This window comes from Scyliorhinus canicula, chromosome 1 (assembly GCF_902713615.1).
Source record: "Scyliorhinus canicula chromosome 1, sScyCan1.1, whole genome shotgun sequence".
Taxonomy (NCBI): Eukaryota; Metazoa; Chordata; class Chondrichthyes; order Carcharhiniformes; family Scyliorhinidae; genus Scyliorhinus; species Scyliorhinus canicula.
In genome coordinates this window covers 10,742,546-10,760,839 of record NC_052146.1, presented here as the reverse complement: position 1 = coordinate 10,760,839, position 18,294 = coordinate 10,742,546, and the positions used below count along the sequence as shown (strand labels likewise).

Here is an 18,294-nt window from a genome sequence, read left to right as displayed (position 1 = left end):
ACTGGCCTCCTCCCCGTATTCATAAAACACCCTTTGAGCGTCGCAGCTGGCCCACCACTCTTCCATTGACAATAGCTGGAATTGTGTGCAGTTCTTTTCTACTTGCCAGCATACCCGGCGTTGGGGCAAGTGATTACTGGTGGTCCACCTCAGGAATGGAGTTCACCAGGGTAGCACGGTGGTGCAGTGGTTAGCACTGTTGGCTCACGGCACTGTGATCCCAGGTTCCATCCCGGCTCTGGGTCACTGTCCGTGTGGAGTTTGCACATTCTCCCCATGTTTGCATGGGTCTCACCCCCACAACCCAAAGATGTGCAGGCTAAGTGGATTGGCCACGCTAAATTGCCCCTTAATTGGAAAAATGAATTGGGTACTCTAAATTTATTTTAAAAACGAGTGGAGTCCACCAGCTTCTGCTGCTCCTCCCTCGTTTTTATCACCATGTGCACTTTGTTGGAGATAATCTCCCCTAAGGACCACCTTAAGGGCTTCCCACAGCGTAGAAAGTGACATTGACTCACTTCTATTAAATTTAATTATTCCCCATTGGCAGTGGACATGCGTTCATAATATTTCTTGTCATCTCATAAGCCATGTCCATCCAATCTCCATGGTGGATGCTCGGAGGGACCTGACTCTAGTGCCAAATCAGCAAAATGCAAGGCATGTTCCAAAATCACAATCACTTAGTAACTGGCCGCCACCACTAAAGGGAGGAGAGACCTATCCACCACAAAAAAATCAATCGGCCAATATACAGGATGCACATGTGAGAAAAATGCTTATCGAATTCTTTCGCCAAAGTACTCGAAAGCACCTCTGGGGTTAGTGGAGTGGCCAGGGAACCAGAGGCTGCCTCCGCCATCTTTTCAGCCGATGAGGTCTGAGAAGCCTCTGATTCCCTCAACGAACTTCTACTGACTGCCTTTTTTCCCCAGGCTTTTCTGGGCACCACCTTTATAATAATAATAATCTTCATTGTCACAAGTAGGCTTAACACTGCAATGAAGTTACATGAAAAGCCCCTAGTCGCCACATTCTGGCACCTGTTTGGGTACATAGAGCGAGAATTCAGAATGTCCAATTCACCTGACAAGCACGTCTTTTGGGATTTGTGGGAGGAAACAGGAGCACCCAGAGGAAACCCACGCAGACACAGGGAGAACATGTAGACTCTGCACAGACAGCGACCCAAGACGGGAATCGAACCTGGGACCCTGGTGCTGTGAAGCAACAGTGCTAACCACTGGATCTTTATGCCATTAATTCTGTGGGTTTTCAAACGAAAATACCCCCTTAAACTATGCAAAAAGGGAAGAAAATGCAGTATAGCAGGAGCCACCTCATGCATATCTTCCCCCCACATATCACCCCTACATATCACCACCGGAAGTCCCGATTCTGCAAGCTTAAGTACACAGTCCTGCATGATGTGCACAAACTTGGCATTGCCTGTGTGTGCAAAAGTACAATTTTTTAATATTTATAGACAGGCCCCCATCACAACTATGATCCATTTTTCTCATCCAAGTTCCTTTTGCCCAGATATATATTTGTAATGCCTGCGAACTTGCAGACTCCATTAAAGGTAATATATGAACACAAGTTACTGTTCACAAACCAGTACTGGGGCACTGCAATTTGCTTCATGCATTAGAATAGTATTTTTTGTTACAAACTTTGGCCTGATAACAGGCAGGCATGCATCATGCACATCGCATGTTTAGCAAAACACTCCATACTATTGCAAACACAATCAGTTCTGCGACCAGCCAGGTACTGAATTCTTCATGTGACCTTCAGAATCCAAGTCGGATTGATTTTCTGGAAAAGCATTTCCTTGACTACACATTCTGGGGAGGATGTTTATGCTTTTAAAGTTTCCATGCTTCAGTTCCTGAGGCGTTAGGGACAGGAAATGGGAGCAAGTCCACATTGCCAGGTCTTTGCACCTTTTTACACATGAAGAACATTTCCAAGGTCTAAATGAATGGGGGGGGGGCAGGAAAATCCTGTCTGAAGCAAGCATAAGGATTCATACCCTATGTAACCAACGCAGGTAAAGACACCCTCGGCTTTTGGGCAGGATCTTCTTTTGGAATTATTCAGTGCAGCAGGTTGCACATTGGGGATGTTGACAATCTGATTATTGTCTCTGACGGTGCCCATCTATATTGCAATGTGCTGCTGCATCCCTTTAATATCCCCAGCAGTGCACAATGTTCCATCCCTAGTTTGTATGTCCCCAGCTTCTGTGCAGCACATAAGCTGAAACTGGGAAACTGACTGGGTTTACCTGAGGTTACACGGTGCACATGAAATGTGCGACATTCAACATAAAACGAGCTGTGCAGCGGGTGATGTTCATGTATCTTTTGAAAAAGACCCCAATTAGCAAGATTTGACACCAACATTTACCAGTATCTCTTAATAAATCAGAATATCGATCGCCTAAACACAAGTAAACGCATACGTTGTACATTATTAATATTTGCCGAGATTGTGACAATTCCAAAAATTGTCGCTAGTGAAAAACAGCAGGGTCTGAAATCTACAAACACGGTCTTGCTACATTTCTTAACATCAAACGTGAAACAGGGATTCAATAGAGGATTACGCTGTTTATTGAATGATGGGTTTAGTCTGCCAAGCAGTCCAATTCCTGCTGCTCTTTGGAATCTTTTATTCAGAGTTTTCATGAATTGTTTTGATTGAAATGTTTTGTGGTTTAAATTGCCTTAGAGTTATAATTCTTGCTACCTCAACTGTTACTGACAAACGTGATCAGTAGATTTCTTGTTCACTGGAGTGTTGAACCATGTACACAAGGAGGAAAGGCTAACAAAGAATGCTATGTGTGTGTTAGCGGTTCAAAAAGCTGCACTAATTCCAGCAATGAGCAGAATGAGCTGACTTATTTTAGGTTTCTTTTATTCGTAGCTTCCTGCCCCTCTTTTGTTCTTGTCTACTGTACGTTATTCTACAGCCGAGTGGGCAAAATGACAGCCCCCTGCTCGGCTTCTGCTGTGTTATTCGGTCACTTGGCTGTTTGCCAAAACACCAGTGACCATCCAAACTTTTGTATATGTCTGTTTTTCTTCTCGTTGTCCACTGACCTGATATTTGGTCCCACCCCCAATCTCCCCTGTCCCTCTCCCAATGGACTGGTTGAACTCAGGACATTACATGTGAAGAATGCAGACATTACAATTATTCTATTTCCCCATCCTTTTTCTTTCCTTCTGCAAGGCAGGAATTCACATCCAAGTAAGTATTCTTAGAATTAATGATGTCCTTCGAACATGTGAAAAGCCTTGAACTTATGTCCGATTGCCTTATTTACTAGAAAGGCTTTTGAAACTTTGGAGTGCAATTGCTAAGAAAACAAACATTTGTTATTTAAACGCTTAGGTGCAGTTACTGAAGAAGTGTGTTTGACTTGGAATGATGAATCGGAACACAATGGAAAATGCTGAAAGTTGCAGAATAGTGTAATCATTATTAGAAGGAATGTATAAAGATAAATATTGCATACATGCTGATTTTTAAACTAATTTTCGGAATGCTTAAAAAGGTGCTTTCCACTTTTGTAAGTGTCTCGGGGAAAATCCTCCAGTAATTTTCTTTCGATCTTTTTTTCCTACCTTCAACATTCAGGTGTTTCAAAGAAGCTATCATTTTTTAAAAATTTGTTCAAGAGATGTGGGCATCACTGGCTCGGCCAGTATTTGTTGCCCATCCCTAATTGCCCTTGAGAAGGTGGTGGTGAGCTGCCTTTGTGAACCACTGCTGTTCATGTGATATGGGTACACCCACACTGCTGTTAGGGAGGGAGTTCCAGGATTTTGACCCAGCGACAGTGACGGAACAATGATAAGTTAGGATGGTGTGTGACTTGGAGGGGAGCTTGCAGGTGGTGGTGTTCCCATATGTCTGCTGCCCTTGGCCTTCAAGGTGGTAGAAGTAATGGGTTTGGAAGGTGCTGTAGAAGATGAGCAGTGTGCATTCATTTTTGCTGTCGTATATTCTTAAAGCTGGGAAACCCAATAGTTTGAGTTTCATTCGAAATAAGCAGTTACTGCTCCAGTGCCCAGCATGCATATATGTACAATATGAAACCTCAGTAAATGGACGCCAGCCCTGGGAATAGCTGGTGCCAGCTGCCAAAATGAGGAAAATGCTTACATTCTCCCCGAGGTAATTTTTTTGCAGTTAAAAATGGAAATAGCACCGCTATATCAAAATTTGGTTGAATAGTGCTTCAGTTAAGGGCTCTGTGTAATTATCATGTTCTTCCACAAGAATACAAAGAGAATGCTATTTTACTCATCACCACACCCTTCCCCCAAATGCAGACTTCTGAAAATGATGGCAATTAAGATTGAACTCTCAATTTTCAATGAGTAAGTCATTTTTAAGTCTATTTTCATATTTAGTGGAAATAGCCCAGACTGGCAGCCTTTTACACCGTAAATACCAAAAGGTTCAACGTCTATTTTAAATTATATTAAAGGGAAAGTATAAGAGTTCTTTAAAAGTGCTTATCCTTCTCATAAAATAACTGTCTTAAAAGAATTTCCTGTAGGCGTGATGCTTTTTATTTCCGAAATAGTTTTGCCGCTGCCATGGAGACTGTAAAGTATAGTGTTACTTGCTCCTTGCCAGACTGGCCCGGAGCTGTTAATTATAGGATGTATAATGCAGGTTTTTCCAACCTGTGATGTGTTTGTCCAGAAACTGTAGAGTGATTCTTGACTGCTTTGAAATTGTGCATCCTCAGTGGAGCCCCTCTGGAACAGCACAGAGCATTTCCTGCATTTGCTGACTGCAGTGGTTTGGTCCAATGAATCATAGAATTTACAGTGCAGAAGGAGGCCATTCGGCCCATCGAGTCTGCACCAGCCCTTGGAAAGAGCACCCACGCCTCCACCCTATCCCCGTAACCCAGTAACCCCGCCTAACCTTTTTGGAAACTAAAGGGCAATTTTAGTATGGCCAATCGACCTAACCTGCACATCTTTGGACTGTGGGAAGAAACCAGAGCACCCGGAGGAAACCCACACAGAAGCGGGGAGAAAGTACAAACTCCATACAGTCACACGAGGCCAGAATTGAACCTGGGACCCTGCAGTTGTGAAACAACTGTGCTAACCACTGTGCTACTGTGCTGTCCTCGGGAACAGAGGTTCTGCTTGTGAATCTACACCGTGATGAAACTGACATCTTAAAAAGTGTCTAATAAACTTCTGCTGGAAAAGTTATTTTCTTCTGTAAAAAGGATTGGGACTTTAAACCAAAAGGAAATACGAAGATGTCACAAGTTGACCTGTCTCTTCAATCTCCTAGTATTTTCCCCCTCCCACTTCCCTTACCCTCTGTGTGGAGGGACTTGTCATGTGGATGAATGCAGGCGTTAAGCCTTCTCTCTGTTCCCTGATCCCGAGGATTTTTCAAAATCCCAGCATTCATCTTGTGAATTGCAAAAGTTGCTGGAATTTGCCAGGCAATGATGCTGTGGAAGGAGAAACACGTTTGTAATTTCTTGCTTCCTTTTCACGCACGCACCAGATCTGCATGTCAGGCAAGCTGTGAGATTAGCACTGAGCAAAGACTGTGAAGTACGAGCAAGAATAATCACCCAGGATATCCTCACAGACGTTCTTAAAAGTTGACTGAATAATTGGTCTCCCAGCTCTAGGGGGAGGGGATAACTTTCGAGAAGGAGAGAAACTAAAGTCAAAATATGTTAAAAAGGAGGAGATAAAATCACCACAAACATCATTAAAACTGCTACCATGTGGAACTCTCAATTTTTTGGAAAACAGTCCTAAGGGTTCATGTATTTATGTTTATATTTTGGGACAACATAATTGTACGTTTGAATGCTCTTAAGTGGCTCTTCCAGACTTTTTAGGATATTGAGTAGGATTTTTCTTGTTTATTTAGGTACAATTCTGAACCCCTCAGCTGACTCCCCCCCTCCACCCCCGGTCCCACTCCAGTGACTTTTCAACCGAGACAGTCACTGCCAAGAAAGATCATGTAAACTTGAATACTGATGAGCGAAATAGAGGTTCCTCCACAGAAAAACAAAGGTCTAATTCAGCTGAGGCCAGCATTGATTTTTGTCCAACAAATAACTTCCACTGAACAGGTTGTATCCAAGCAGCTGAAGCAAATTTAGAGTCGGGACCTCCTGGTACTGACTGCCAACTACACAGGCCGGGACGGTCGTTCTTCTGTAACTTGGAGTTCAGCTCAAAGGAGGCTGACAGGAGAGTTGATCATCCAAGAAAGTATTTGCATCAAAGGCTCCCTTGACTCTTGTTAGTGAAGATTCATGCCAGAGTTTAACATGCTGCCCTTTAATCATTACAGAGAATCAAGCACATGCCTTTCTATAAAGAACTTTGAATTTTTAAAAAATTTTCCCCAGTGCACACCTGTTCATGTATTTACAGAAACAGGCATGCATTGTAACGCCAATGTATGGTAGACTGTTTCTACAACAACTTGCAATTATCTAACCGCCTTTATCGTAATAAAATGTCCCAAGCTGTTTCACAGCAATGTCATCCAACCAAATTTGTTACCCGGTCACATAAAGAGGGACAGTAACGAGGTCATAGAGGAATGTTTAAAGGAGCATCTTCAGGGAAGAGAGAAACGGAACGTTTTGGGGAGTGTGACGAGTGGAAGATGTTAGGAAAATTGGATTATAAATGGATTGGGCCATTCAAGTGGTTGGAGGTGGGGGAGGGATGGTGGAACGTGGGTTTCAGCGAAAATTGGCACGAATCACATTGGTTGTTCCGGACCAAATCTGATTGCGATCTTCCTGCACTTAGTCATTTTTTTGAAGCGTGGTGTGTCTTGCACCGACTCTGAGAATGTTGGGGCGTAAATACGTTGGCAGGTCTGGCTCCTCCGAGATAGGGGTGCTTTTTTTTAAATTTAAAGATTCCAATTCATTTTTTCTAATTAAGGGGCAATTTAGCGTGGCCAATCCACCTACCCTGCACATCGTTGGGTTGTGGGGGGGGAAACCCACGTAAACACGGGGAGAATGTGCAAATTCCACAAGTGACCCAGAGCCGGGATCGAACCTGGGACCTCGGCGCTCTGAGGCAGCAGTGCTAACCACTCTGCCACCGTACTGCCCTTGGGGACACCTTTTTAAAATATCTATCTGATCTCAAAGTTAAGTGACAGGCCCCCTTCCCAACCACTCATGCACATTGTGAAACCCTCCCCTGCAGACAAGAAGAATACCCCCACCCTTGACCGCAGAGGGCATCCTCCCTCCCATCATTAAATGCTCGGCTCCCCCCCATCCTAAAAACCATGCAGGCATCCCCCCCCCCCCCCCCCCCCCCACCCCACCACCACCAATTGGAAGCATCAGCCCCCCTCTCAAGTGAACAACACTCCACTATCAGACTGCCAGTCGCCCCACCCTTTAGGACCCACCACATCTGGCACTGTCTCCTGGACCCTGACAGTGCCAACTTGACTGTGCCACCCTAGCACTGCCAGGCTGGTGGTGCCAGGGTGCCAGGAGAAGTGGTAGGGCACTGCCCTGCCATGTCCCCAACCACCTGCGGGCTACTATGGCCTCCGAGACCCATGCATGGTAATCCTGCCTGTTCTCGATTTGTGGAGACCAGGAGTGATTCTCGCTGGCGCCACATAGTATCACAAGTAGCTTACATTAACACTGCAAAATCCTCTAATCACCACACTCTGGCGCCTGTTCAGGTACACAGAGGGAGAATTCAGAATGTCCAATTCACCTAACAATCATGTCTTTCAGGACTTGTGGGAGGAACCCGGAGCACCCGGAGGAAACCCACGCAGACACAGGGAGAACATGCAGACTCCGCACAGACAGTGACCCAAGCCGGGAATTGAACCCGGGTCCCTGGCGCTGTGAAGCAACAGTGCTAACCACTGCGCTACCGTGCCGCCCCATCATCTCACTGGCAGGAACATTACATGTGTCCGGTAGATTCGGCGTCAAGCTGACTTTGCATATTTCAATCCATTTAAATGAATGGTAATTAGGTTCACGCCCTCACTGCATATGAAACTGATTCCGTCTGCTGGGCGGGCTCGGAAACGTCACAAATCTCATTTCAGGACACTCCTGATATTTTCCTGACATCGCAGATTCGCACCGGGGCAATGTGACCAGAAAACCACTCCCAATATCTGACTGTAACAATTAACCTTCAGTCAGGTGATAACCAAGGAACATCTATTTGTGTTTGTAATTATATATGATAATTCAAGCAAAATATTGTTTTTGTTTTTAAAAAAAAAACATTTTATAAAAACATTTATGATTTTATAATAACAAAGTACAAAAACAAATGTAAACATAATTCAGTACATAACACCACCCCCTAACCAATAACCATACCCAGCCAACATGGCTTATATACACAATTCCCCAGTCCTTCCATCTCCTCTCGCTGATCCCACCTAAACTAAACTAACTCCCCTACGCCCCCATTCCCTAATCCCCCTCCCTTCCTGCTAACAGTTTAATTTTCCGCAAAGAAGTCGAGAAACGGCTGCCACCTCCGAACGAACGCTAACATCGATCCTCTCAGGGCGAACTTAATTTTCTCAAGCCTGAGAAACCCAGCCATGTCACTAACCCATACCCCCCGATTTTGGGGGCTCCGAGTCCTTCCTAATAGGATCCATCTCCGAGGTACTAAGGAGGCAAACGCCAAAACGTCAGCCTCTCTCACCCCCTGGACTCCCAGGTCTTCCGATACTCCAAAAATCACCGTCTCTGGACTCGGCGGCACGTTCATTTTTAGCACCATGAACATGACATCAGCAAATCCCTGCCAGAATCTCCTGAGCTTCAGACATGCCCAGAACATGTGAACATGGTTTGGGGCCTGTCCCGCACACCTCACACACCTGTCCTCTACCCCAAAACACCTGCCTATCCGGGCCACCGTCATATGTGCCCAGTGAAGCACCTTGAATTGTATCAGGCTGAGCCTGGCACATGATGAGGACATGTTGACTTTACTCAGAGCATCCTCCCACCCACAGACCTGCCAAGCAAAATATTGTTAACTATCCTTTCACTGCTTGGAAGGCAAATGATGGGCTCTTGAAGCCACTGCCTTGATTTACCCACCAGTAGACATATTTCAGCGAGAAATAAAACGTAAAATGCAATTTGGCAGCACGAGGAAGAATGATCACCCTCACAGACCTTCTTAAATGCTGACTGAATAATTGGTCTCTAAGAATGGGGGAGGAGGGGATGGCTTTAGAGAAGGAGTGAGACTAAAGTAAAAATATAACAAATAAGAGATACAATTATCACAAAGACAATTATAACTGCTACTGTGGGGCAGCACGGTGGCACAGTGGGTTAGCCCTGCTGCCTCAGGGCGCCGAGGTCCCAGGTTCGATCCCGGTTCTGGGTCACTGTCCGTGTGGAGTTTGCACATTCTCCCCGTGTTTGCGTGGGTTTCGCCCCCACAACCTGAAAGATGTGCAGGGTAGGTGGATTCGCCAGGCTAAATTGGCCCTTAATTGCAAAAATGAATTGGGTACTCTAAATTTATGAAAAAATAAAAAAATAAAAATAACTGCTACTGTGTGAATCCCTTCATGTCTTTAAAGCAGTCCTGAGAGCTTATATATTTAACTTGAGGCGGGATTCGCCACCTAGTGGCGGCGGAATCGCGATCAGGTGGAGAATCGTGCTTCAGCTGAAAATTTTTTTTTAAATATTTTTATTCTCCTCCTTTTTCACATTTTCTCCCGAATTTACACCCACCAACAATAAACAATAATCAGCAACAGATATGTCAAACCCCATAACAATAACAACGATCCCATCCTCCCACCAACCCCCAAACATCAGCCAGCATATTAACATAAACAAATGACAAAAAGGAATCACCCATAGTCACCATTAACACACACAGCCCCCTCCCCCTAACCCTCCCACTCACCCCCCCCCAACTAATGTTCGATGTTATTCAGTTCTTGAAAGTGCATAATAATAATGTCCATGACTTGTAGAGCCCTTCTATCCTTCCCCTCAGTTCAAACTTAACCTTCTCAAGGGTCAAGTATTCCAACAGGTCCCCCTGCCACGCCAGGGCACAGGGTGCAGAGGCTGCGGGCGATCTGCCTCTGCACCCGTTTCCAACCCTGGCTGGTCCGATACCCCGAATATGGCCTCCCGGGGATCCGGGTCCAGTTTCACATGCACCACCTTGGAAATTACCCTAAAAACCTCCTTCCAGTACTCCCCTAGCTTTGGACAGGACCAAAACATACGAGCGTGATTAGCCCCCCCCCCTCCCGCAACACTCACACACATCTTCTACTCCTTCAAAGAATCAGATCATCCTCGCCCTCGTGAGGTGCGCTCTGTATACCACCTTCAGCTGTATCAGCCCCAACCTCGCGCACGAGGTGGAGGCATTTACTCTCCGGAGCACCTCACACCAGACACCCTCCTCTATAACCTCTCCCAACTCTTCCTCCCACTTTGCTTTGATCCCTTCCAGTGGTGCCTTATCCTCTTCCAAAATAGCTCCGTACACCGCTGACACTGCCCCCTTCTCCAGTCCTCTTGTCGTCAGCACCTCCTCCAGCAATGTGGAGGCCGGCTCCACCTGGAAGCTCCGTATCTCCTTCCTGGCAAAATTTCGAACCTGCATGTATCTAAATATTTCTCCCTGCTCCAGCCCATATTTCAATTCCAGCTCCCTCAATCCTGCAAACCTACCCTTAAGAAACAAATCTTTTAGCGTCTTAATCCCCTTCTCTTCCCATTTCCGAAAACTTCCATCCCACTTCTCTGGCTCAAATCTGTGGTTCCCCCGAATCGGCATTTCCCTTGACCCTGCCCCCAACCCGAATTGTTGGCGAAACTGCCTCCAGATTTTCAATGAAGCTATTATTACCGGACTTCCTGAGTATTTCCCCGGAGCTATCAGGAGCGGCGCTGTTGCTAGTGCTTTCAGTCCCGACTCCCTGCACAAACACTCCTCCATTCTGACCCACTGGGAATCAACCCCTCTGACCCAGCTCCGCACCTTCTCCACATTCGCCGCCCAGTAGTAGTACATCAGGTTCAGGAGACCCAAACCCCCTGCCTGCCTTCCCCTCTGTAGCAGCACCTTTCTCACTCTGGTCACCTTCCCTGCCCATATGAACGAGGTAATCCTCCCTCAATCTCCCTGAAAAAAGCCTTTGGGTGGAAAATCGGTAGGCATTGAAAAATAAACAGAAATCGCGGCAACACATTCATTTTAACCGCCTGTACCCGACCCGCCAGTGACAGAGGGAGACCATCCCACCTTGCCAGGTTAGCTTTCACTCTCCCCACCAAACTAGAGATGTTGTACCTGCGAAGCCTCCCCCACTCCTGGGCAACCTGCAGCACCAGATACCTAAAGTGAGTCACTGCCCTACGGAATGGCAGCCCCCCACCCCTGCCCCCACCACCGGCGAGACACCACAAAATACTCCCTCTTGTCCAGGTTCAGCTTGTACCCCGAGAACGACCCAAATACTCGCAGTAGCTCCAATATTCCTCCTATCGACGCACTGGGTTCTGACACATACAGCAGCAAGTCGTCGGCATATAAGGACACCCTATGCTCTATCCCCCCCCCCCCCGCACTATTCCTTTCCATGCTCCCAAACATCTTAATGCGATGGCCAATGGCTCAATCGCGAGTGCAAACAGCAGGGGGGACGTAGGACATCCCTGCCTAGTTCCACGGTGGAGAGAAAAGTATCTCGAGCTGATGTTGTTTGTGCGGACACTCGCCTTCAGCTCCTTATATAATAGCTTTACCCAGTTCATAAATCGTGGTCCAATCCCAAACTGCTCCAGAACTGCCATCAAGTACCCCCATTCTACCCGGTCAAACGCCTTCTCAGCGTCCAAAGCCACAACCACCTCTGTTTCCTTCCCTTCCACTGGTGCCATAACGACGTTCAAAACCCTCCTAATGTTCGAAAACAGCTGCCTCCCTTTCACGAATCCCGTCTAATCCTCACCTATCACCTTTGGGAGGCACTCCTCCAGCCTACCCGCCAGTACCTTCGCCAATACTTTTGCCTCCACATTCAGAAGTGATATGGGCCTATATGACCCACACTCCGTCGGATCCTTATCTTTTTTTAGCAACAGTGAAATCGATGCCTGCCCCAAGGTTTATGGCAACACCCCCTTCCCTATCGCCTCTTCAAACATCCCCACCATCAGGGGTGCCAACTTATCCTTGAATTTTTTATAATATTCCACCGGAAACCCATCCGGCCCTGCCACCTTCCCCGACTGCATCCTCCCAATAGCATCCTTTATCTTCTGCTCCACTAGCTTCAGCTGAAAATTGAGGTTGGTGCAGGGCACCCAACAGCTAACGGTGCCCGGTGACGCATCTCTGGCCCTACCATTCCAGCGGCCCCGCATCTCTGACCCAGGCTCCTGCTGCCTCTGAGGGCAGCGACTTGCTACTTGGGGTACCCCCGACTGCCTTGTGGGGCCCTGGCCGTGCTGTCCTCCCATACATCACCCCACGTTACCGGCCTCCCATGCATCGATCGCCCGGGTGGACAATGCTGTCAATGCCCGCAGCCATGGCCCGTTGTGATTCAGCCAGGCTCAGGAGCGCCATAACAATGTCCATATGGCTGAAGTACATGGCTGCCCTGACCTGTACCTCAGCCACCGCCTGCATTCGGGTGCCCCAGGCCTTGGACATCCTGAACCATGGCTGAAACCTTTGCATCCAAGGTCTCCACCACGGACGCCACCCATGCAGTGTTGGCCTGGGTGGTACACATGATTGGCACCACCTCCCCCTGCTGCTGCAGGCACTCTTCCAACTGTACCAGCAGGCGCTGGATGCCTGCTGACAACCCCTCATGTAGTCACGGGCTCTGTGCCTGCATCTCCAACATTGATGGGACCACCCTTTCCAGAACAGCTAGTCCCTGGGGTTGGGCCACCCTCCCGACTGTCCGCCATCTCGAGGGTTCCTACCTTAACCTGATGTGCTGCTGCATGTGTGTGGTGTGCACCAGGGGGTGCCCCAAGAGCCTCTTCACTGAAATGCCCAATCGAGGTGAGTGTCTCTGGGACGGTGGAGGGTGACAGCAGTGACGAGACGTTAGTATCGTCCCCAGACGTGTGCTCCAGGATGTCGCGGGGTTGCAGCGGGGGGGGGCTTGGGATCCCGGACAGTCCTGCCTCGTCGCCCGGCGAGTTGCGTGATTGCGGCTGGGAGCGGGGGACAACAGCCTGTTCCTCATTGTCTGATGGTGACTCTGCAAGACACAAGACACGACGCATGGTTAGACCAGGGTGAGGCGTGGTGTGGGGGTATGACATCACAATACATTGAGCACTCATTTGGTTGTCCCATGTGACCTCTGCGACTGCCCGCTTTCCCACTCTGCCGATCAGATCCAACGCCCTCTGCTCCACGAGGAAACCCACAAAGATACTGATCTGATGTAATCTTCAGCTCCACTTTCCTGCCTTATCCCCATAACCCTTGATTCCCTGACTATTTAAAAACCAGGGTCCCAGGTTCGAGTCCCACGTGTCACTGTCTGTGTGGAGTCTGCACATTCTCCCTGTGTGTGCGTGGGTTTCCTCCGGGTGCTCCGGTTTCCTCCCACAAGCCCCGAAAGATGTGCTGTTAGGTGAATTGGACATCCTGAATTCTCTCTCTGTGTACCCGAACAGGCGCCGGAATGTGGCAACTCGGGGATTCTCACAGTAACTTCATTGCAGTGTTAATGTAAGCCTAATTGTGACAATAATAAAGATGTTTTAAAAATCTGCCTATCTCAGCCTTGAACATATTTAATGACCCAGTCTCTACAGCCCTCTGCAGCAAAGGATTCCACAGATTAATTCACTATCTTCTGAGAGAAGAAATTTTTCCTCATCTGCCTTAAATGGGCGACCCCTTATTCTGAGATTATGCCCTCTGGTCCTAGACTCTCTGATGGTCTGACTTGGATGAGTACAATTTGAGCTTTTCCTCATGTGACCACACCTCCCCAGTTAACAAGCTGTTATTTGCAGTCAACGAGATGTGCCATCGAGAGATGGGGCCAATGTCGGTTTGTAGGGTGTAGAGTGTGTTCCAGTGGGGTCTACAGATTTTGAGTTGAGTGCATTTCAGGTCTTTTGCAGTTTTTTGCTCTGATTGACAGCTGCTGGCCACTTCACAATGCTGAGTACTTTCTGTGGTTAGAAAAGGGGAAGAGAAATCATTGATGCATGCGTGGTGTGGTAGTTTAATCCGTTCTTCCGCTGATGCGGGGGGAGGATGACCCACCTTGATGGGGGGTTTGGGGTGCTCCCTTTGTTAGCGGGGGATCAACATTTGCGTTGTGTGGGGCGGGGGCCTTTCTCTGGATGCTGGGACCATTCAAGTTGACGGCCAGAGACCTGTAAGGTCAGGGAAAGTGGCGTGTTGACCTCTATGTATAATTTAGCTTGGCAAAGGTATGTGAATAGCACCTCAGCGATGCTCCTAGCACCAGCTCCTAGCACAGTCCCGACTCTCCGCCCGGGGGGGGGGGGAACACTTTAGTCTCTGAACGAACTGTATCCCACCCAAGTTCTTAGGCGAATATTCTTTTCTTACAGCAACACCAAAGGAGATACAATGTGTTACTATGGAAGTAAAAGTGGCCAGGAGCCCAAAACACTGGAACCAGGTTTGAATTTTTAAATTTGTTAATAAGTTTCTAAGAGGTGGGAGAAGCCAGGCACAGAATGCGGGGATGGCTCTTGTGAATCCCGTAGAACGGGGTGGGCAAACTACGGCCCGCGGGCCGCATGCGGCCCGCCAAAGGTCTTTATGCAGCCCACCAAGATCAAGTCATAAAAAAAATTTAAAACATTTTTTTTTAAATTAAAATTTTTTTTTTATAAGGTAAATGGGGGGGGGGGGGCTGTTGGGTTACTGGTATAGGGTGGATATGTTGACTTGAGTAAGGTGATCATTGCTCGGCACAACATCGAGGGCCGAAGGGCCTGTTCTGTGCTGTACTGTTCTATGTTCTATATGAGGCGCCCAGAATCATAACCGGGTGAAGCGCCATTTTTGAAAAGTAGAGAAAAAGAGGGCTAAAGGCAGGATGCCGCCGGGGGAAGCGCCAGGGCCGGCTCAAGGCACCGGCAACTCGGGCAGTCGCCCGGGGCGCCATGTGCTAGGGGGCGCCAGAGACTCGGGTCCCGCGCATGCGCAGTTGGGCCGGTGCCAACCAGCGCATGCGCGGGGGCCGCCCTCCCCCAGGGCTGTCCGCCCCCCCCGCTCAGTCCGCCCCCCCCCCCCCGCCCCGCTCAGTCCGCCCCCCCCCCCCCCCCCCCCCCCCGCCCCCCCCGGTCCGCTCCCCCCCTCGGTCCGCTCCCCCGCCCCCCCCCCCCCCCTCGGTCTGGCCCCCCCCCCCCCCCCCCCCCCCCGCCGCCCCCCCCCCCCCCCCCGGCCGCCGCCCCCCGGCCCCCGGCCCCCCCCCCCCCCCCCCCCCGGCCCCTCCGCCCCCCCCCCCGGCCCCTCCGCCCCCCCCCCAGCCCCTCCGCCCCCCCCAGCCCCGCCGCCGTCTGTGTTGAGTTTGCTGATCTTCCTTCTCCTTCAGATACCATGCCCCAAGAGGACAATGGTGATTATGGACTTACATTGGTTTGGTCTGTGAAAATGCTTGACAAAGTACTTCAATGGTTTGCCATTGCCTTCTGCAGTCTGGCTGACCAGGAAACTCTCCCGCCCTTACCACCTGCTTTCAGGTGTATTGAAAGGATTAACAGGCTGATACTCAACCTGTTTGGCCATGTGATGAATATATCTTCCATGGACATCAGGCCCTGACGTGGGACTTGAATCTGGAGCTTCTGGTCCAGAGGAAGGGACACTACCACTGTACCACAAGACCTCCACCCGGGTTTACAGATATCTTTGGAATAATGATACTGTCACTATATTTAGTCTCATCGCCTTTTTATTGGAGAAGGTAAATCACCAACTAAGCTCCTGAAAGCTTCTCAGGGATTCCCTAATCCTTTCCCATTGGAAAGTATATTCATGTTGATGTTTGAGAATTAAAAAGGGACTTATATTAATAATTATAATAATAATCGCTTATTATCACGAGCAGGCTTCAATGAATTTACTGTGAAAAGCCCCTAATGATTAAGGGCAGCATGGTAGCATTGTGGATAGCACAATTGCTTCACAGCTCCAGGGTCCCAGTTTCGATTCCGGCTTGTGTCACTGTCTGTGCGGAGTCTGCATGTTCTCCCCGTGTGTGCGTGGGTTTCCTCCGGGTGCTCCGGTTTCCTCCCACAGTCCAGAGATGTGCAGGTTAGGTGGATTGGCCATGATAAATTGCCCTTAGTGTCCAAAATTGCCCTTAGTATTGGGAGGGGTTACTGGGTCATGGGAGAGGGTGGAGTTGTTGACCTTGGGTAGAGTGCTCTTTCCAAGAGCCGGTGCAGACTCAATGGGCCCTATGGCCTCCTTCTGCACTGTAAATTCTATGATAATCTTTTTTTTTTTTAAATAATTTTTATTGAGAAATTTTGATTTTATACAACATTGACGCACCTTAGTAAAATACCGAAAATAACAATAATATTAACAATCATATACATTCGCCCCATCCCCATGAACAACCCAGCATTTTAACAACAACGCAAATTAACACACTATAAAGTTACAGAATAAACACTACAATTCCAAAGGCCAGGACACCGGCCTCTTTCGCCTCCTGCACTCCCGGCTCTACCGCAACTCCAAAAATCGCGAGTCCCCACCCTGGTTTGACCCTGGATCCAACCACCCTCAACACCGTCCCCGCCACCCCCTTCCAGAATTCTTCCAGTGCTGGGCATGCCCAGAACATATGGGCGTTGTTCGCAGGACTCCCCGAACATCTGGTGCACCTGTCCGCACCCCCGAAGAACCTACTCATCCTAGTCCCGGACATGTGGGCCCGGTGCAGCACCTTAAATTGGATGAGACTAAGCCTCGCACATGAGGAGGAAGAGTTGACTCTCTCCAAGGCATCCGCCCAAGTCCCGTCCTCTATCTGCTCCCCGAGTTCCTCCTCCCATTTAGCCTTCAGCTCCTCCACTGACGACTCCTCCACCTCCTGCATTACCTTATAGATGTCAGACACCTTCCCCTCTCCTACCCACACCCCCGAAAGCACTCTGTCCATCGTCCCCTGCGAGGGCAGCAAAGGGAATCCCTCTACCTGTCGCCTAGCAAACGCCTTTACCTGCAGGTATCTGAACATGTTCCCCTGGGGAAGGCCAAATTTATCTTCCAGTTCCCCCAGGCCCGCAAACCTCCCGCCAATAAACAGGTCCCTCAATTTGCTGATGCCCGCCCTTTGCCACCCCCTGAATCCCCCATCCGTGTTCCCCGGGATGAACCGATGGTTGCCACCCAGTGGAGCCTCCATCGAGCCCCCTGTTTCCCCCCGATGCCGTCTCCATTGTTCCCAGATTCTTAGGGTCGCCGCCACCACCGGGCTCGTGATAAACCTCTTAGGGGAGAGCGGCAACGGTGCCGTTACCATGGCACCCAGGCTCGTACCTCTACATGACGCCATCTCCATTCTTTTCCACGCCGCCCCTCCCCCCTCCATCACCCATTTACGCACCATTGACACATTGGCTGCCCAATAGTACCCCAGAAGGTTGGGCAGTGCCAGCCCACCTCCATCCCTTCCTCGCTCCAGGAACACCCTCCTCACTCTCGGAGTCCCATGTGCCCACACAAAACTCAGAATACTGCTAGTCACTCTCCTAAAGAAGGCCCTGGGGATAAATATGGGCAGGCACTGAAAAAGGAACAAGAACCTCGGAAGCACTGTCATTTTGACGGACTGCACCCTCCCCGCCAACGACAATGGCAGCATGTCCCACCTCCTGAACTCCTCCTCCATCTGATCTACCAGACTGGTAAAGTTATGCCTGTGGAGAGTCCCCCAGTCCCTGGCCACTTGCACCCCCAGGTACCTAAAGCTCTCCCCTGCCCGCCTAAGCGGGAGCCTACCAATTCCTTCCTCCTGGTCTCCAGGGTGCACCACAAACACCTCGCTCTTGCCTAAGTTTAATTTATAACCTGAGAAGGTCCCAAACTCGGCTAGTAACTCCATCACTCCCGGCATCCCTCCCACCGGGTCCGCCACATACAGTAACAGGTCGTCGGCATACAACGACACCCTATGTTCCTCTCCACCTCGCACCAAGCCTCTCCACCT

At 49.0% G+C, this 18,294-nt stretch overlaps 1 protein-coding gene across 6 annotated transcripts in view; it reads left to right on the top strand.

Moving 5' to 3' along the window:
- tango2 (transport and golgi organization 2 homolog (Drosophila)) overlaps positions 1–18,294 on the top strand; it is a 273,616-nt gene that overhangs the window by 227,603 nt on the left and 27,719 nt on the right. For all 6 annotated transcript variants that reach the window (XM_038809089.1, XM_038808651.1, XM_038808828.1 and 3 more), the window contains one exon: positions 14,672–14,742. In XM_038809089.1, coding sequence (XP_038665017.1) covers positions 14,672–14,742 — 71 coding nt within the window. The remainder of the gene's footprint in view (positions 1–14,671; positions 14,743–18,294) is intronic.